Here is a 15,857-nt window from a genome sequence, read left to right on the forward strand (position 1 = left end):
CCCACAGATTTCCTGTATTTTCTCTAGGCCTTACAAGGCTCTGTGGGACCTGACCTTGTCCGCTCCACTCTCTTGTTCACTGAAAAGGCTCCAGTCACCCCAGCCTCCTTGCAGTTCCTCCAATACCCCAAGCACATCTCCTCTGCACTTGCTCTTCCTCTGCCCCCTGCTATCAGTGGGGATGGAGCCCTCCTGCTCTTCACATCACTGCCACAGGTCATTTTATCCATGAGGCTTCCCTGACCTTCCCTCATCAGCCCCATCCGTTTTGCTCTGCTCAGGTTTTCTTCACCACATTTATCACTACTGGCATTTTACACTGTTCTTTGTTTATCTGGTTTTTGTCTGTCTCCCTCAATTTGAATGTAGGCTACATGACACCAGGGACCGGCTGCTCTGTCCATTGTCATCCTCATCTCTAGAGTTGTGCCCAGCCTGAGGACGTGAAGATGCTCAAGAAAGAGTCGCTGAAGGGAAGAATGAATGACTGTCAGTGGGCATGACACAGCTGTGATCCACTCTGCCATTCACTTTTGAAAAGTTCTCCCTAGAAAGTGTAAAACTGTTTACAAGCCAAGCATTCAGGACAAGAGTCTTACCCTATCAACATAGAAGCAGGCGCAGTGATTTGTATGGAAGTTGCATTGGTGGCTGAGCTGAGAGAGTCTGTATTTACAACAAAGAACTTTACAGTTGGATTCACAGCTCCTGCCTAGGAAAAAACAATCACAGAATTGGTATTGACAAAAAAAAAAAAAAAGTAACATCATTGCACATATTTTAAAACAGCACAAAATGTCTGCATTATGGCCATAAAATTATCACAATCAGACACATTCCAACAATTTAATATAAATAAAATGAACATAAGGGAGAGTCATGAAATGCAACCTTTCATGGTCAGGCAGAAACAGAATACGTGTATATATATATACACACACAATACACACACACACACCGAGTATATATATAAAACCGGAAGGTCCAAAGCACTTCTGTTTAAATAATGAATGCTTATACCTTTATAATTTATCACTTTGAGAAAGCAAAGATAAACCTCTTAAAATCAACTCTATTATTTGCAAATATACCCTGTCTCCCTGAGACCAAAAGTCTTTGACGCCTGTCAGTATGAAGAACACCTTGGGTTCTGCCAAAGACACCATCCACCAGAAAAATCAGTTTACCTGAGCCAACGATGTCAATTAGGAAGCCATCATTTCCACTCTAAATTCAGGTTCACTGTGATGGAGCTTTACAATCAATATTATGACTGAAACCTATAAAACCTTTTTAAATATACACATAGATCTTCGATTGACAGATTAGTTAGAAATAATATGATATTTTTAGTGAGAACACTTTATGGAGTTTTTTTGTGTGTGCCAGTTTCGCTCATCAAAAAATAACATTCCACTGAAAACACATCTCCATATTTAGTCTCTGATCTTTTTTTTTCTTTTAACTTCCTCTGTCTTCCTAAAATGGCAGCTCTTCATAAAGCAAATTGAGTGAGTTGGTAAAAATAAAAATCCCCTTTTCCAAATTTCTTACAGAAAAAACACTTTACTATTAGATTTTCCGGCAGACAATACTGTAGCCATTATTATTACGGTACTAGTGAAGAATCCCTGGTTCCCTTCTAAACTCCATCTTCCCTGGCTTACACTGCTTAACAAGGCTCTTCAATTTTAGTAAACACGCAACCCTGAGGGGGAGAACAGCTTTGAAAACCAAGACGTGACACTATTATTCCAAATGTAGGACATGAAAAATTTACATTAGTGCCAAATCTATAATAGAACCACTAAAACTAGTCATGTATCCCGTTAATTAGTAATACAATCTGATATATAACCGAGCTTTGCAACTTCGTCTAGGGCACAATCCAACTTCTACAAATGAGATGAGCTTCTGATTCAATTATAGCCTCTCTTTTCCTCCATTCAAACATTTTCATTCCCCTTATCTCTTTCAAAAGCATTTTCCCCATTTTTTCTGCTTGTCATTCCTCAAAGTTTTTGGAGAAATTACAAAACCTTAAATCACACTCTTTCCTGGGATAATAAAAATACTTTAAAATTGCCAGATGCTGTTGACTTCAGCAAGAGTAATCACAGCAAGCTGTTGAAGAGAGACTGACAATATTTTCATTAGCAGGAAGGGATTAAATGAAACCATTCTCTTCCCATCAAATCATGGAACCACTGTACGAACGGGAGCACAGACCTTTGGATATGGAACCTGTACAGTCTTTGGGTACTGCAGTGACTCATCAGAGTAGAAGGAGTATTCAATAAGTGGGACTTCTGTGTCGTTAAATTGGGCATATGCTAAAAAAGTGCCGTTTGGAGACCACCACAGAGCAGAGTAGGCACTGAAGACTTCCTCTGAAAAAAGACATAAATTGTTCTGTTACAAGAAGTAGCTGATAAATTGGCTTTGGCATTCAAAATATTGTTCTCATTAGCTTTAGTAATTACAGTAGAGTTCAACTAATGAACCACTTTGCATTTGCTGGGCTTCCAAAATCAGAGTAATACAAATGAATAAAAATAAAATCTTCAAGGATATATCTGGATTGTAAAAATAAGTAACCCGTTGGACCATTTTAGAATATTTTAGCATGCAATATTTAATATAAGCTCTACATTTTTTTCTTTATCTTATAATCCTCTAAATTTATGCCTCAAAACATACTAAAAGTAAATTTCACACAGGAGGCTGATTCTCCTTTCTAATTTTCAAACAGTCAACATGCCAGCATACTCTCCCCAACTGGGCTCAGTTTGTACTGAGCCCGCAGGGTACTGGTGGGTGGTGTGTAGCTCCAGGCTATCAAACCAATATGGTGCCCAGAGTTTACTACTCTTGGCACAAACAAGGTGTGGGAAGGATGGATTTAGAACGGCAAGGAGCTCCATTGAGACCCCTACTGAGAAACATCTCCTTGCCCAGCCCAGAAACTGAAAACTCCCTTAGATTAACACACTGCTCTGGTGTATAAGAGAAGAAGGTCTTATACATGATGGGTAAGAGAAGAGGATCAAAGAGGGAGGCAAATAAACGACAGGATCTTGCTTTCCAGTACATTGTTGGGCTTCTTCTCAATCTCTGGGAAAGATAGCTCGTCCCTATGATTATTATGGCATCTACACATGGGACATTTAATCACTGGCTCTTAATATGTTGAAAACTCCTTTACCAACCGGGAAGGGAGGAGTTAAGTAGACTGAGTGGAGACTCCTATATATTCCACAAGTCTCATGTAAGTGTAAATGTAAAAGCAAAAGCATAGAAACTAGAATCTTGGGGTTGGAAAATCATGCATTCTAATCAGTTTTCAGATGCCTGATACTTCCTTACAAGTTATTTCCAAATGCTTTTTTTCAACAACAAGAATAATAGCAAAAATAATTACTGTAATAAAATGTAATAATAATTATTGTGATGAGCAGCTAACATTCAATGAGTGCTAACTATGCACCAGGTATTGATAAGCAATTGACATCTATCACCTCAGTTAAGGCTCACAATAACCCACTGTATTGATAAAGTGAGACAAGCTTGAAGAGGATCAGAAATTTGTCTAGGATCACATGGCTAAGAATTGGTAGAATCAAAAATCAACCAAAATCTCCTTTGACTCATGCTTTTCATCTCCGTGCTATATTGCCCTTTCCTGCCTCTATTTTAGTATTTCCAGTAACAGAAAACCTACTACCGGGTAAAGCAGCCTATTCTTCCTTTGACTGTCTCATATCTGTATCATTGATCTATACACGCTTATGTAGCAATTTAGAATTTACAAAACATATCACATTTAGTCTCCACAAAGATCTCTGAGTGATGATTCATAGCTCATTGCACAGAGAAGGAAACTGAGGCATGGAGTGATCCAGTGAATTGCCTGAGACAAGAACTAGAACCCAGCCCTTATGACTCCAAGTCATGGTTGCTATTATACTAAGAACTTGTTCATACTGAGTTGACTTATCGTTCTTTGTAACTTTTACCCATTGACTGCGGTCTATAACACAGCTGCAGTTACATAAAATCAATATAATCAGACCAAGATTTTGGTTTTTAGAATTACTTGTAAGTGTAAGTAGCAGGTAGTGATCTTTGTCTTGAATTAGTGGTTATTTGGAATGCAGGACATATTTTTCTGTGTTGACAATATAGTAATTTCCTTCTAGGAACTGAAGCTATTAGAGAGGCCCAAGTTGGAACTGTGAAGCTGTTCTGCATGAGAAAGGCCTCGTCATGAACATGCAAAAGTCTCCCTCCAGCGATCATCCACTTTAGAAAGAATGAAAGTGTTAGCTGCCCTCTTATCTTCCACAGGGCCAGCTGTTTCTGAGGGAGGGTCAGAGCTTTGGAAAGAGGCCACTCTTGTCAATGATCCTGGAGACTGGTTTGTGCTGTCCAAGGGTTAAAGAATCTCTAAGTAGCTAGTGTTAGTAAATTTCACTGTAAGTTTTAGTCAAGGACTTATTTCTAGGACATGAAAATTTATCTTTCTTTCAGTGTGATTTGTTGTTGCTGTTATAATGAGTCAATTAAACTTGACTTGGACTTGGTAAGAACTACAATTAAGTCATGAAGAAAAACTATTTTTTTAAACTACAAAGAAGAAAAAAATATTACGATGAAATATAGATGAGTCTTTCTAATAAGTATGAGGAAACCTTGTGAACAGTTTGGAACAGCCCCAGAATGCCTTTTATCTTGGCAAATACAGACATAAAAAATGTTTTTCTAATATTTTCTAAGTTTCTAAAATGTGTTCCTAATAGTTTCTACAACTCTGTATCCTGAAAGGGAGAATATTCCTTTTTAACTTTTTTAGTTTTATTAGTCACTTTTTCCTAAGCCTTTCTAATTGCTTTTTCATTCTTAAAAACAGGAAATCATAATTTGTCCAAGTTCAAATAAATACAAATCCTCTATGAAATAGGCATTTTCTCTCCAACCTGTAGATATTATTTTATCATCTTCTCAATGTGATGGGATTATTTAGCTTTCCTTAGTAACTTCTGGGTTAGATAGGCCTAGTTAGCGAAATATCTGATGTTATTCTGGAGGCTTTTATGTTCCAGTAAAGGCAGAAAAGGTCTATCTACACAGAAAAGCCCTTTGTATCAATAAACCAGAGGCAAAAGGAGTATTGTCAGGCAACGAGGACAGAGGAGTGCTAGGAATAGTTAAGTTCTTGGTCTAGGAGACACCTGGTGCTGTGAGTTCTAAGAGAAGTTTGATGCCGTTTTAAACAATGCAACTTATTTTGAATCTCATTTAAATTTTCCCATTGCAAAAGAAACACTTAACTATTTTAAAAGCTTATAGATTTTCTGATTTGAAAAAGCTTTAAAGTTTCTACCTTCATAAACCCAGTCAGTTATTCCATTATATATCATATCTTCTTTCCCAGTCGATGTGATTCTGTGACTTGGTAAATTTGGTTCAATTTTGACATAAATGTCATTGTTCCAAACATATGCCTAGAAGGAAAAAAACAAGCATTGATATCTATAATAACATGTTATGTTTTTATCCTGGAGTTTTAGAAACACTTATCTATTGCAAATGTAAGGATTACCATAGTCAAATATTCCATTCAAACAGGAAGAGTCATTTACTCCTTCCCTCTCTTTCTTAAATTACAAGTGTACAGCCTATAAACCCAAAATAATCCTAAAACTATTAATAATGTGTTAAAAATAAGAAGCACACAACCATCACTATTTGAATGCTAAAGTATATGCGAAGACCGAGAAGGCTGACCACTTCTACAGGATGATATATGCTTGTATATTTCTTTATTGGGAGAGTGAGTAGAGGGAAGGCAGTTGCATTCTGGAAGAGAGAAGTTCAACTGCAGACAAACATTAGATCCTCTTGTTAAGATTCTTTTGGACTTCTGACATTCTCCTAGCACTATAGAACCTAAAGGTATATCTATAGTAACACAGAAGAACACAGAACTAGCAGAAAGCAGGTGTGACTCAGAAAATATCTAAGTACAATAGATAACTAGAACTTAAGAGTTCAATATGCATTTTCCCATGAATAAATATTCCCAATGGATACTTTCAGGAATTATATTTATTTTGTTAAGCTAGTAAAATATTATCTTGGGCAATAACACTATATTCTAGAGTGAAGTATTGACTTCCTAAGATGACTGCTTTGTATCAGGGTTAGTAACTTCTGCCTATGAAAAATTTAGCCAATATTTTTCTGACAACTGGAGAGACTCACTAACCAATTTATGACCCACTGGTGACCATGTGACCCACTGTGTGTTGTTTGGAATCCTCTCTTCTGTAATCAGCTGCCTGGAAAGAAGATGAAAGGAAACATTACCAAAAAGAGTAACTCACATTGGGGTTTCCTTAAAAATATGACAGTAGAAAAGCCTAATAGATTTTATTGGGAAGTCACTGACCTTTTATTTAAATCATAAATGTCATATGAAGCTGTGTAGGAATGCCTCCATTGCTATGAAAGAAAACAGACATTTCAGGCTTCTGTGATTCTTGATAATTTGGCCACTCACTATAGGAGACCAAAACGATAGATTTGGCAATATATGATTGTATAATTCTCACATGTTTTCATATCTTATCATTTCTTCTGAGAATTTTGGGACTCAAAAGTATCCTGGAGATCATCTCATACAAACTCCTCTGGAGTTCATCTACAACCTAGCTCTGGCACCACCTCCTCCAAGGAGCCTTCCCAGCACCACAGTGCACCAAAAATGTCATTTTGTACAAACATTATCCCTAGCACTCACCATAGTATGCTAAGATTGCCTACTTAGAAAAATGTAAATTTTCACTTTTCACCTATCTTATCAGCAAAAGATTTCAAAGATATATGATGCTATTGCTGATGGTGATGTGAAGAAATGTTTAACTTCATACGCTGATGATGAAATGTAAAGTGTTATAAATTTTTTGAAAGCCCCCTGGCAAGACAAATTAAAATTAAAATACATGTATCATCAATATTTTAACAACCATCTCAAAAAGCTAGAGATGAAAGTCAAACTTTCAGTGACTGCAGAAGCATAGGGAAATAAAATTTTTTTAAAAAAGGAAATCAAACTAAATCCAAAGTAATTAGAAGAAATGAAATAATAAAGGTAAAAGCATTGATAAAGTAGAAAACAAACAATAGAAAAAATCAACAAAGCCAAAACTCAAGTCATTGAGAAGACTAGTAAAATTGCAAATGTGGTAAAACTTAGGGGTAAAACAGCACAAATGACTGGTATCAGGAAGGAAAAATGGGACATTACAACAGACTCCACAGACATTAAAAGATCATAAGAGACTATTATAAACATTTTTTTTGCCAATACATTTTAAAAATTAGAGAAAAAGAAAAAATTTCTTAAAAAATAATTTCTCAAAAGTGAGAAAAATTCTGAATAGTCTTATATTTAATAAACAAATTGAATCCAGATATAAGAAGCTTTACATAGAGAAAACTCCAAGGCAAAATACCTTTACCAGCAAACTCCTAGTTATTTATTCAAATGAGTTGAGAATTTATGCCCACACAAAAATCTACACACAAATGTTTATAGCAGCTTTATTTATAATTGCCAAAACTGGGAGGCAACTAAGATGTCATTCAACAGGTGAGTGAATAAACAAGCTGTAGTAGATCCATACAATGGAACCTCATTTAGAGATAAGAAGAATGAGCTATTAAGCCACAAAAAGACATGGAGGAGTCTCAAACACATATTGCTAAGTGAAATAAGCCAACGTGGAAAGGTTACATATTGTACGATTCCAACAATATGAGTTTCTGGAAAAGGTAAAACTATGGAGAGAGTAAAGAAATTAGTGGTTGCGGCCGGGCGCGGTGGCTCACGCCTGTAATCCCAGCACTTTGGGAGGCCGAGGCGGGCGGATCACAAGGTCAGGAGATCGAGACCACGGTGAAACCCCGTCTCTACTAAAAATACAAAAAATTAGCCAGGCGCGGTTGTGGGCGCCTGTAGTCCCAGCTACTCGGGAGGCTGAGGCAGGAGAATGGCGTGAACCCGGGAGGCGGAGCTTGCAGTGAGCTGAGATCCGGCCACTGCACTCCAGCCTGGGCGACAGAGCGAGACTCCGTCTCAAAAAAAAAAAAAAAAAAAAAAAGAAATTAGTGGTTGCTTGGAGTCTGGGGGAAGGAAGAGATGAATAGGGGAATCACAGGTGATTTTTAGCATAGTCAAAGTCATCTGTATGATACTATAATGGTGATACATGTCATTATACGTTTGTTAAGAGCCATAGGTTTGTCAGAATCCACCACTATAATGGTAGATACATGACATATGTTTGTCAAAACCCACAAAGAGTCAAGCCTAATGTAAACTATGGACTTAAATTGATAATGATATATTAATATTGGCTCATCAGTTGTAACAAATGGACCACACTCATGCAAGACATTAATAATAGGGGCAAGTGGGGGAGGGAGGATAAGGGAGTATGTGGGAACTCTCTGCTTATTTTCTATAAACCTAAAGCTGTTCTGAAAAATAAAGTGATATTAATTTTTAAAAAATGAATCAGAGCTAACCAGATGACTTGGAAGGAGTTTCACATGGTATCATTGAGTGAGAAATGCAATTTACAAAAAAGTATAGGATTTTATTTTTATAGACCAAGCAATAACTAAAAACATCCTATATATTTTCATAGAGTTATATGAACAAGAAGAAAAATATAAAAATATGTAGAGATATATATTAGACTTTAGAGAGCCAAGTGAAAAAGGGAAAAAATAAGACCGAAGATAAAAATGTATATGATCACATATTTGCATTTATGAAAAATTATGTCTGAATATAGATGCATATATAAATTAAAGATATTTTCTTTTTTTTTTTTTTTTTTTTTTTTTTTGAGACGGAGTCTCGCTCTGTCGCCCAGGCTGGAGTGCAGTGGCCGGATCTCAGCTCACTGCAAGCTCCGCCTCCCGGGTTTACGCCATTCTCCTGCCTCAGCCTCCCGAGTAGCTGGGACTACAGGCGCCCGCCACCTCGCCCGGCTAGTTTTTTGTATTTTTTAGTAGAGACGGGGTTTCACCGTGTTAGCCAGGATGGTCTCGATCTCCTGACCTCGTGATCCGCCCGTCTCGGCCTCCCAAAGTGCTGGGATTACAGGCTTGAGCCACCGCGCCCGGCCAAGATATTTTCAAATAAGGTACTTGTCTGTATGTCTGCCCTCTCTACCATACTCCTAGAGGTAAGAAATTGTATCTTATTTATCTTTGGATGCTTGGAATCTATTCTAGTGCAAGTCACATAGTGAGTGTTCAAGAAATACACCAAATTACAGGAAAATTCAAATTGTACCAATGAGGACGAGATGGATGAAACAGGTATCCCAAGGACACCCAGCTATATAACAGCAGAGCTGAGACACAAAGTCAGAGTTCCTAACCTTCACTGTTTATCACTTCTCACCCTCCTATCCTCTCATGTCAACAAATATTTATTAAGTTCTACTTTTTGCTAGTCATACATTCCTTTCCTGAATCCTGGATTATTTTGACACACCCCATGCTTGTTTCTGGGCAACCTCAAGCAAAATATTCACTAAAGCCAAAAGGTGTGGTACCAGCTAAAAATATTAAGATGGACTGAGATCATTGAGCATGACAAACCATCACGGGTTGTAAAAGAAAAGCCATGATGTTCGGTATGTTCACTTCATCTTTTGAAACAGATTCATTATTCTATTTAGTCTATAAACACTGGCAGCTTTCATCTATCAGACATTACTGAATAACACAGGGTCCCTCCCGTGGAGGAGCTTATAGTGGAATGGAGGATATGAAATAGTAAATGACAATAAAAGAATCACGATAGGATGTGCCAAGAGATATCATGGAGGTGGGTGGGAGACGCAGGAATCATAAATTAGGCCTTGGAGAGGCAGAGAGGATTATGGAAAAGAGATTCTTTGGCTGAGGTTAGTGACAGAGGGTGGCTGGGAAAGAGTAAAAGAGCATCATAGCAAAGAGAAGCTGAATGCAAAGATAGAAAAGATCACATTTAAGAGCACAAGCTTTGGAGTCTTCTAACCTGGATTCAAGGTTTCACTGTGTAATGTGAAGCAAGCTTCTCTCTAAGCTTCAATTTTCTTTTTAGACAAATGAGGATAATGCCAGCAACAATCTCAGATGCATGAGAATTCATGGGAAGCACTTAGCAGGGTTGTGGAACATTGTCAACATGGAATCGATGACAACTATTATCAGGATTTTCAGAGCACTAGGTAATGAGCAGAGATGCTAGGAGAGCATTCATGCCAGACTGTGGGGGTACTTATCCACTCACTCACTCACTTGCTTGTTTATTTATTTGTAGCCACAACTTAGAAGCGATAGCACTAACTCAGTCATGGAGAAGTCACATAGTAGGATCTAAAAAACACTAAAAGGTAGACCTCCAAGGAAATGTAATCCAATTAGACTTTTATTTTTTCTAGATACGTTTCATAAGAGTCACTTAGTCAAAATATATATGCTGTACAGAAAATTCTATTGGACCCTCTTGAAAAAAAAAGGAAAAAATGTTGAAGATATAGATCCCTACTTTCAATAGCTTTATCATTTAGCACTTTGCAATAAAACATGTATTCATTTATCAATGATCTTCAGCAACTGCTATGGGGCCCTGTCCTAGGCACAGAGGTGTGGCAGTGAATAAATCACAGGGAAAATGGCACCAAATAAGGCAGGCAACAAATAAGCAAATAAATCAATGACAAAATATCACAAAATGTTGTGATGAAACTAAAATGAGTTAACGTGACAGAGACTGATTAGTGGGGTGTGTCTGGAAGAGCGTGGCAGCGGGCAATGTTTGACAAAGTGACCCAACAAATATGGACCTGACTTAATAAAGAGAGAGAAGCATAAGATGATGGAGAAGCTTCCATGAGGAAGCAATAGCAAGTGCTTTGGCCCTTAGATGGGAATGAGGGTGATGCTTGAGAAAAAGAAAGAGCTGTGCACTTACAGGTTCTCAACTCAGCACCGTGGAATCTCCAGAGGCCCACAGCTATGCTGATTTAGTTGCTTTAGGGTAGGCCACAGATATGTTTTTTCAAAAGCTCCTCAAGTGTTCCTCAGGTGAAGGTGAGGCGAGAAGCACTGGCCAAGCATGCAGAGTGCAGGAGAAGCGGGTAGGAGATGTGTTCAGTCAGGCAGACTGTGTTCAATCACACAGGACTCAGGATGCCAGGGTTAGAGCTGGTGTTTTATTTTGAGTGTGATGGGAAGCCACTGTAAGTGGCATAGGTGTGGCATAAACTAATTTAGAATTTAAAAGTAGTACTTTGGATACTGTCTGAAGTACAGATGGCAGGGGGAAGGGGACAGAGTGTAAAAAGCAAAAGCCAGTTAAATACACGGGTAAATTCCAGTGACACAACAAATACAAATCTCCAACCCTGGCTGGCCAACTAAGGGCCACCAGGGGAATACACGCATTAGTGCACATCAAATGGCTTTTGCTGAACTGGGCTATATAGTAAGATGAGCTGGAATTATCTTTCTCTTTCTACCTTACCTTCATATGTTAGTCTTTAACATGGACAACTGTTATTCAGTGGTTCTCAACCCTGGTTGCCATTACAATCACCTATGACAGTTGAAAATATACTGATGCTCACCAGGCACAGTGGCTCATGCCTGTAATCCTAGCACTTGGGGAAACTGAGGTGGGAGAATCGTTTGAGGACAGGAGTTTGAGACCAGCCTGGGGAACATAGTGAGACCCTATCTCTAAAAAAAAAAAAAATTGAAAATTAGCAGGGCACAGCAGGGCATGGTGGTGCACAACTGTAGTCTGAGTTACTCAGGAGGCTGAGGTAGGAGGATTAGTCAAGCCCAAAATGTTGAGGCTACAGTGATCCATGATCATACCACTGCACTCTAGCCTGAGTGACAGAACGAGACCTTGTCTCAAAAAAAGAAAAAAGTACTGATTCTGGCATTACCCCAGAAACTTCTGTTTACTGATCTGGGGATTGAACCTGGACACTGGGAAGTTTTAAAAGTTTCTCAAGTAGATTAAGTGATGTATTCTATAGATAGTAATAAGAAGCACTTCATTAAACAAACAATAATCCATTAATTGGCAACAGATGTGTTAAAGTTGGTACAAGATTCTGATTCACTTACAGTTAAGTTTAACTGAACATAGAGTCTTCATGTCCAGGAAAGGGAGCCCCGCCCAGCAAATCCAGGGTAAATGTTATGATTGAGAGTCACCATCCTGAGATGGTCAATGCGGTAGGGAATGGTTTGCTTGGCCTGAGCACAGCAGAGTTGGTGTGTGAGTGTTGGTGTGTCCTCAATATAATTTATCCTGGAAAAGAAAGGTCAAGGGTGGGAATCCCCAGCTTTGTATTTTGCTTGCAATACAGGGTATCTCTACAAATTTTTAATCTTCACTATATGTCTCAAAACTTCCTATACTTGAACAACTGTTGTCAAATCCATGAGTAACCAAAAAGCTGCCATTAAAGTTATGGCAATCCACATCCATCCTAAACATGAAGAGGATGTATGATTAAGCTGTAACCTTTCCTGAACGTGTTAGGATGTGGAGTGGGGCTGGGTGACTGGGGGAAGCTGAGTGCTCATGGTGGAATCTTTATGATCTGTGGTGAGGCTCTCTCCTCCTTAGAATAGTTTGCATATGGTGGGGCCGAAGGTTAGGAGATGGTCTGGGCCATCTTGTGGAATCTTTTCTGGAGGATGGAAAGTTTAATTCTTTCTTTTTCTTTTTTTTTTTTTTTAGACGGGATCTCACTCTGTCTCCTAGACTGTAATGCAGTGGCACAGTATAGCTAACTGTAGCTTCCAACTCGTGGGCTCAAGCAATCCTCCTGCTTCAGCTTCCCCTTCTAAGTAGGGAACTACAGGTGCATGCCACCATGCCCAACTTTAACTCTTTTAAAAACACATATTTATAGAGGATCTTACTACACATAAAGCTGTGACAAAGGAAATAAAGGGTTCTGCCATTAGGTGTACAAATCAGACACATAAACTTACTTTTAAATATGTGTATAAGGAAAAATTTTTATTGACTTATGTTATTAGTATATATAAGTACAATACAATATTAACTGTGCTTTTTAGTATTTGAAAGCACTAAAAATGAATTTCTTTTAAAATATTGGACTTGTCTTTAAGAATGAGAATGACTCTGATTCTGAATTAATGAGTTTTAGTGCCCATTACATTACTTAGATGTTAATTTTAAGTATCCATACACTTGAAATTGGTTATAACATAGCATACTCTTGGATTATTTAAATGTTACAGTAAGAAAGCATTTCTTTTACCTTCACATAGTTGTATTCTAAGAGAATAAACTGCCCATCAGGAGATATTGAATAATCATTTATAGAATGTCCAAACTCATCCTGTCAAACAAGAAGAACAAAGAAAAATTGAACAATTCCATTTCACTGCCATCACTGTGCACTTACTTCATAGGGGGTATTGTTCTAGACATGTGGCTTTTGCCTTGGGAGTTCCTAATCTAGCAGAGGTGGCATATTCACCCACACAAATGACCGTGATGCCAGGTGGGTGGTGATCAGTGTTAGAAAGCCAGAAAGGGAAGGATTAATCCGAAGAGGAAAGATGCCTGCGAGAGTTAGGATGAGGAAAAGAGAACTTTCTCAACAGTGGGAAGAGCAAATGCCAGGCATGGGAAAGGACATCATGTTTAGAGGCTCCTTAAGGGTCATGTGTAACCTGAATATAGTTTGTGGGGGCGCCGGTGTCAGACAGTGGAAGGTGAGAGGACAACAAATTAGAAAAAGAGTTGGGACCTAAATATAAGATGTGGAACTAGACCTATGTTTTTGCAAGTGATAGAATCATATCTATCTTTTACAAAGATACTCTGGTGACACAGTGGCTGAAATGAGAGGGAAGGACGGAGGGCTGATATCAGCCTGGATGTGGGGAGTGCAGAATGCGATAGGGACACAAGTTAGAGCACTCACTACCACAAGATTAAACGAGGGTTTCAGCAAGGACTGTCCAGTGGAAATGGAAACTGCGATATACCTGATGTGCAGATGGAGAATTGACAGGGTCTGTTGTCACCTACTGTGGGGGATGACATGAGTCAATGATGATTCTGAGATTTCTAGCTTAAGTGGCTTGGAGGAGAATTAAGTAACTTTTACCAATACTGGGAACTCACGAAAAAGAATAAGATGCTTTCAGTGTGCTAGGACAGCTGAGGAAAGATAACCAGTTTAGCTTGGGATTTTGAGTTTGAAATCCACATGTAGGAGCCAGCAGTCTATTAGAAATTAAAGTTGAGATCTGGGAGAAGGTTAGTGTTAAGTGAGTGTATATGAGAGTCAAGCCAGAGAGGAGGGCAGTAATGCTGTGGGGTTGCATGAAATTCACCAAAGGAGAGCATGCAAAGTGAAGAGGGAGGCAAATGAAGACAGAGCCCCAAGGAACACTTACATTTAAAAATATGGGCAGAGGAAGAGGAATCATCAAAGGAGACTAAAAAGTAGTCAAGGCAGGGAGCATTTCAAGAAGGAGAGAAAGATCCACTTTGCCATATGCTGTAGAAATAGTCCAACAGGTTGAGAAATGACAGTACTCGTGATTTCAAAGGTAATGAAAAAAATCCCCAGAATTCTATGCGTGAATTAATTATGTGATTAAACATACAAATGTACTGTTCTCCAAGAAAACCGAGCTGTTTCCATATTCAGCATTGAATACCAAGATATTATTTTCTTGTTTGTAGAGATATTCATGATCTAAAGAGAGAAAACAACCAGATCAAAATTTCAAGTTGTTACTAAACATCTTCATAAGCTGAAAATTATAGAATACAATTTAAGTTCACAAATACCAAATAGGCATTTCTAAGGTGAGAAAACATGAATGATATTATACTAACATTCATTCATTTTTTCATCATTATTGTCAAGGTTTCAATTCACATTTAATTTTTTATTGTACATGTCAAAGAAATACTTGGGTTTCTTTCAGTCTTTCTCTCTTTGCACTTCAAGTAGAAAACAAAAAACAAAAATCAAAAACTCTCCATAGACTTTTTAAAAACAAAGATTACCTCTTCTGAGTGCCATAAAAGCACCCTACATCTCAACCTAACTAGAATGAACGTAAGCATAAAATCTGCCCTACCCAAAAAATTCTTACCTGAAATCCATCGTAAGGAGTACAACTTCAGTCTATAAGTATTTTTTAAGTAATCAGTTAGAGTGTAAGTTTTGCGACTGTCAGCTGTAGCATCATCTGCTGGTTGAGAAAAAGAGCCAAATGTTCAGTAAGATGGAATAACCTAAGTTTTGGATAAAATAAACAAATGGATCACTACAATAAACCCTGCTCACAAAATTCAGAAATACCCTCACAAAATGCAAGATACATTTTAAAAGACTTCAGACTGAATAGATAGAGTAAAAATCATTGAACTATGAAGTGTGTGTGTGTGTTTGTTTCACTGTGCTGTATTGTGCTATACTAGTGCGCTTTACTGTGAAGGTCTAGATCAGCAATGTCCTATAGAAATACAATGTAAGTATATTTTCTAGTAGCTATATAAGAAACACGATCTTAAGGTAAAATTAATTTTAGTAGCATATTTTATTTAGCGCAATACATCCAAAATATCATTTTGCCATGTAACGAATATTTAAATGTTATGAGAACTTTCGTGTTCTTTTTTTCATTCTAACTCTCAAATCTGGTATGTAGTTTATACTTACAGCATATCTCAATCTGACTAGGTACATTTTAAGTTAATAGTTACATGT

General features: G+C 37.9%; 1 protein-coding gene across 21 annotated transcripts in view; it reads right to left on the bottom strand.

The window, feature by feature from the left end:
- Positions 1–15,857, bottom strand: part of DPP4 (dipeptidyl peptidase 4) — an 83,054-nt gene that overhangs the window by 40,964 nt on the left and 26,233 nt on the right. For 5 of the 21 annotated variants that reach the window (XR_012421165.1, XM_074009306.1, XM_005573318.4 and 2 more), the window contains 8 exons: positions 15,241–15,336; positions 14,743–14,834; positions 13,380–13,460; positions 6,452–6,504; positions 6,269–6,341; positions 5,384–5,504; positions 2,230–2,390; positions 600–712 (listed from right to left, as the gene is read on the bottom strand). Coding sequence is in view for 12 of the 21 variants with exons in the window: in XM_005573318.4 (XP_005573375.1) it covers positions 600–712; positions 2,230–2,390; positions 5,384–5,504; positions 6,269–6,341; positions 6,452–6,504; positions 13,380–13,460; positions 14,743–14,834; positions 15,241–15,336 (790 nt within the window). In the remaining 9 variants the exon portion in view is untranslated. Of the gene's footprint in view, positions 1–599; positions 713–2,229; positions 2,391–5,383; positions 5,505–6,268; positions 6,342–6,451; positions 6,505–12,207; positions 12,348–13,379; positions 13,461–14,529; positions 14,835–15,240; positions 15,340–15,857 lie in introns of those variants that run through there. The other 16 variants (XR_012421163.1, XR_012421164.1, XM_005573317.4 and 13 more) reach the window with 8 other exon arrangements.

This window comes from Macaca fascicularis, chromosome 12, assembly GCF_037993035.2.
Source record: "Macaca fascicularis isolate 582-1 chromosome 12, T2T-MFA8v1.1".
In the NCBI taxonomy this organism is placed as follows: Eukaryota; Metazoa; Chordata; class Mammalia; order Primates; family Cercopithecidae; genus Macaca; species Macaca fascicularis.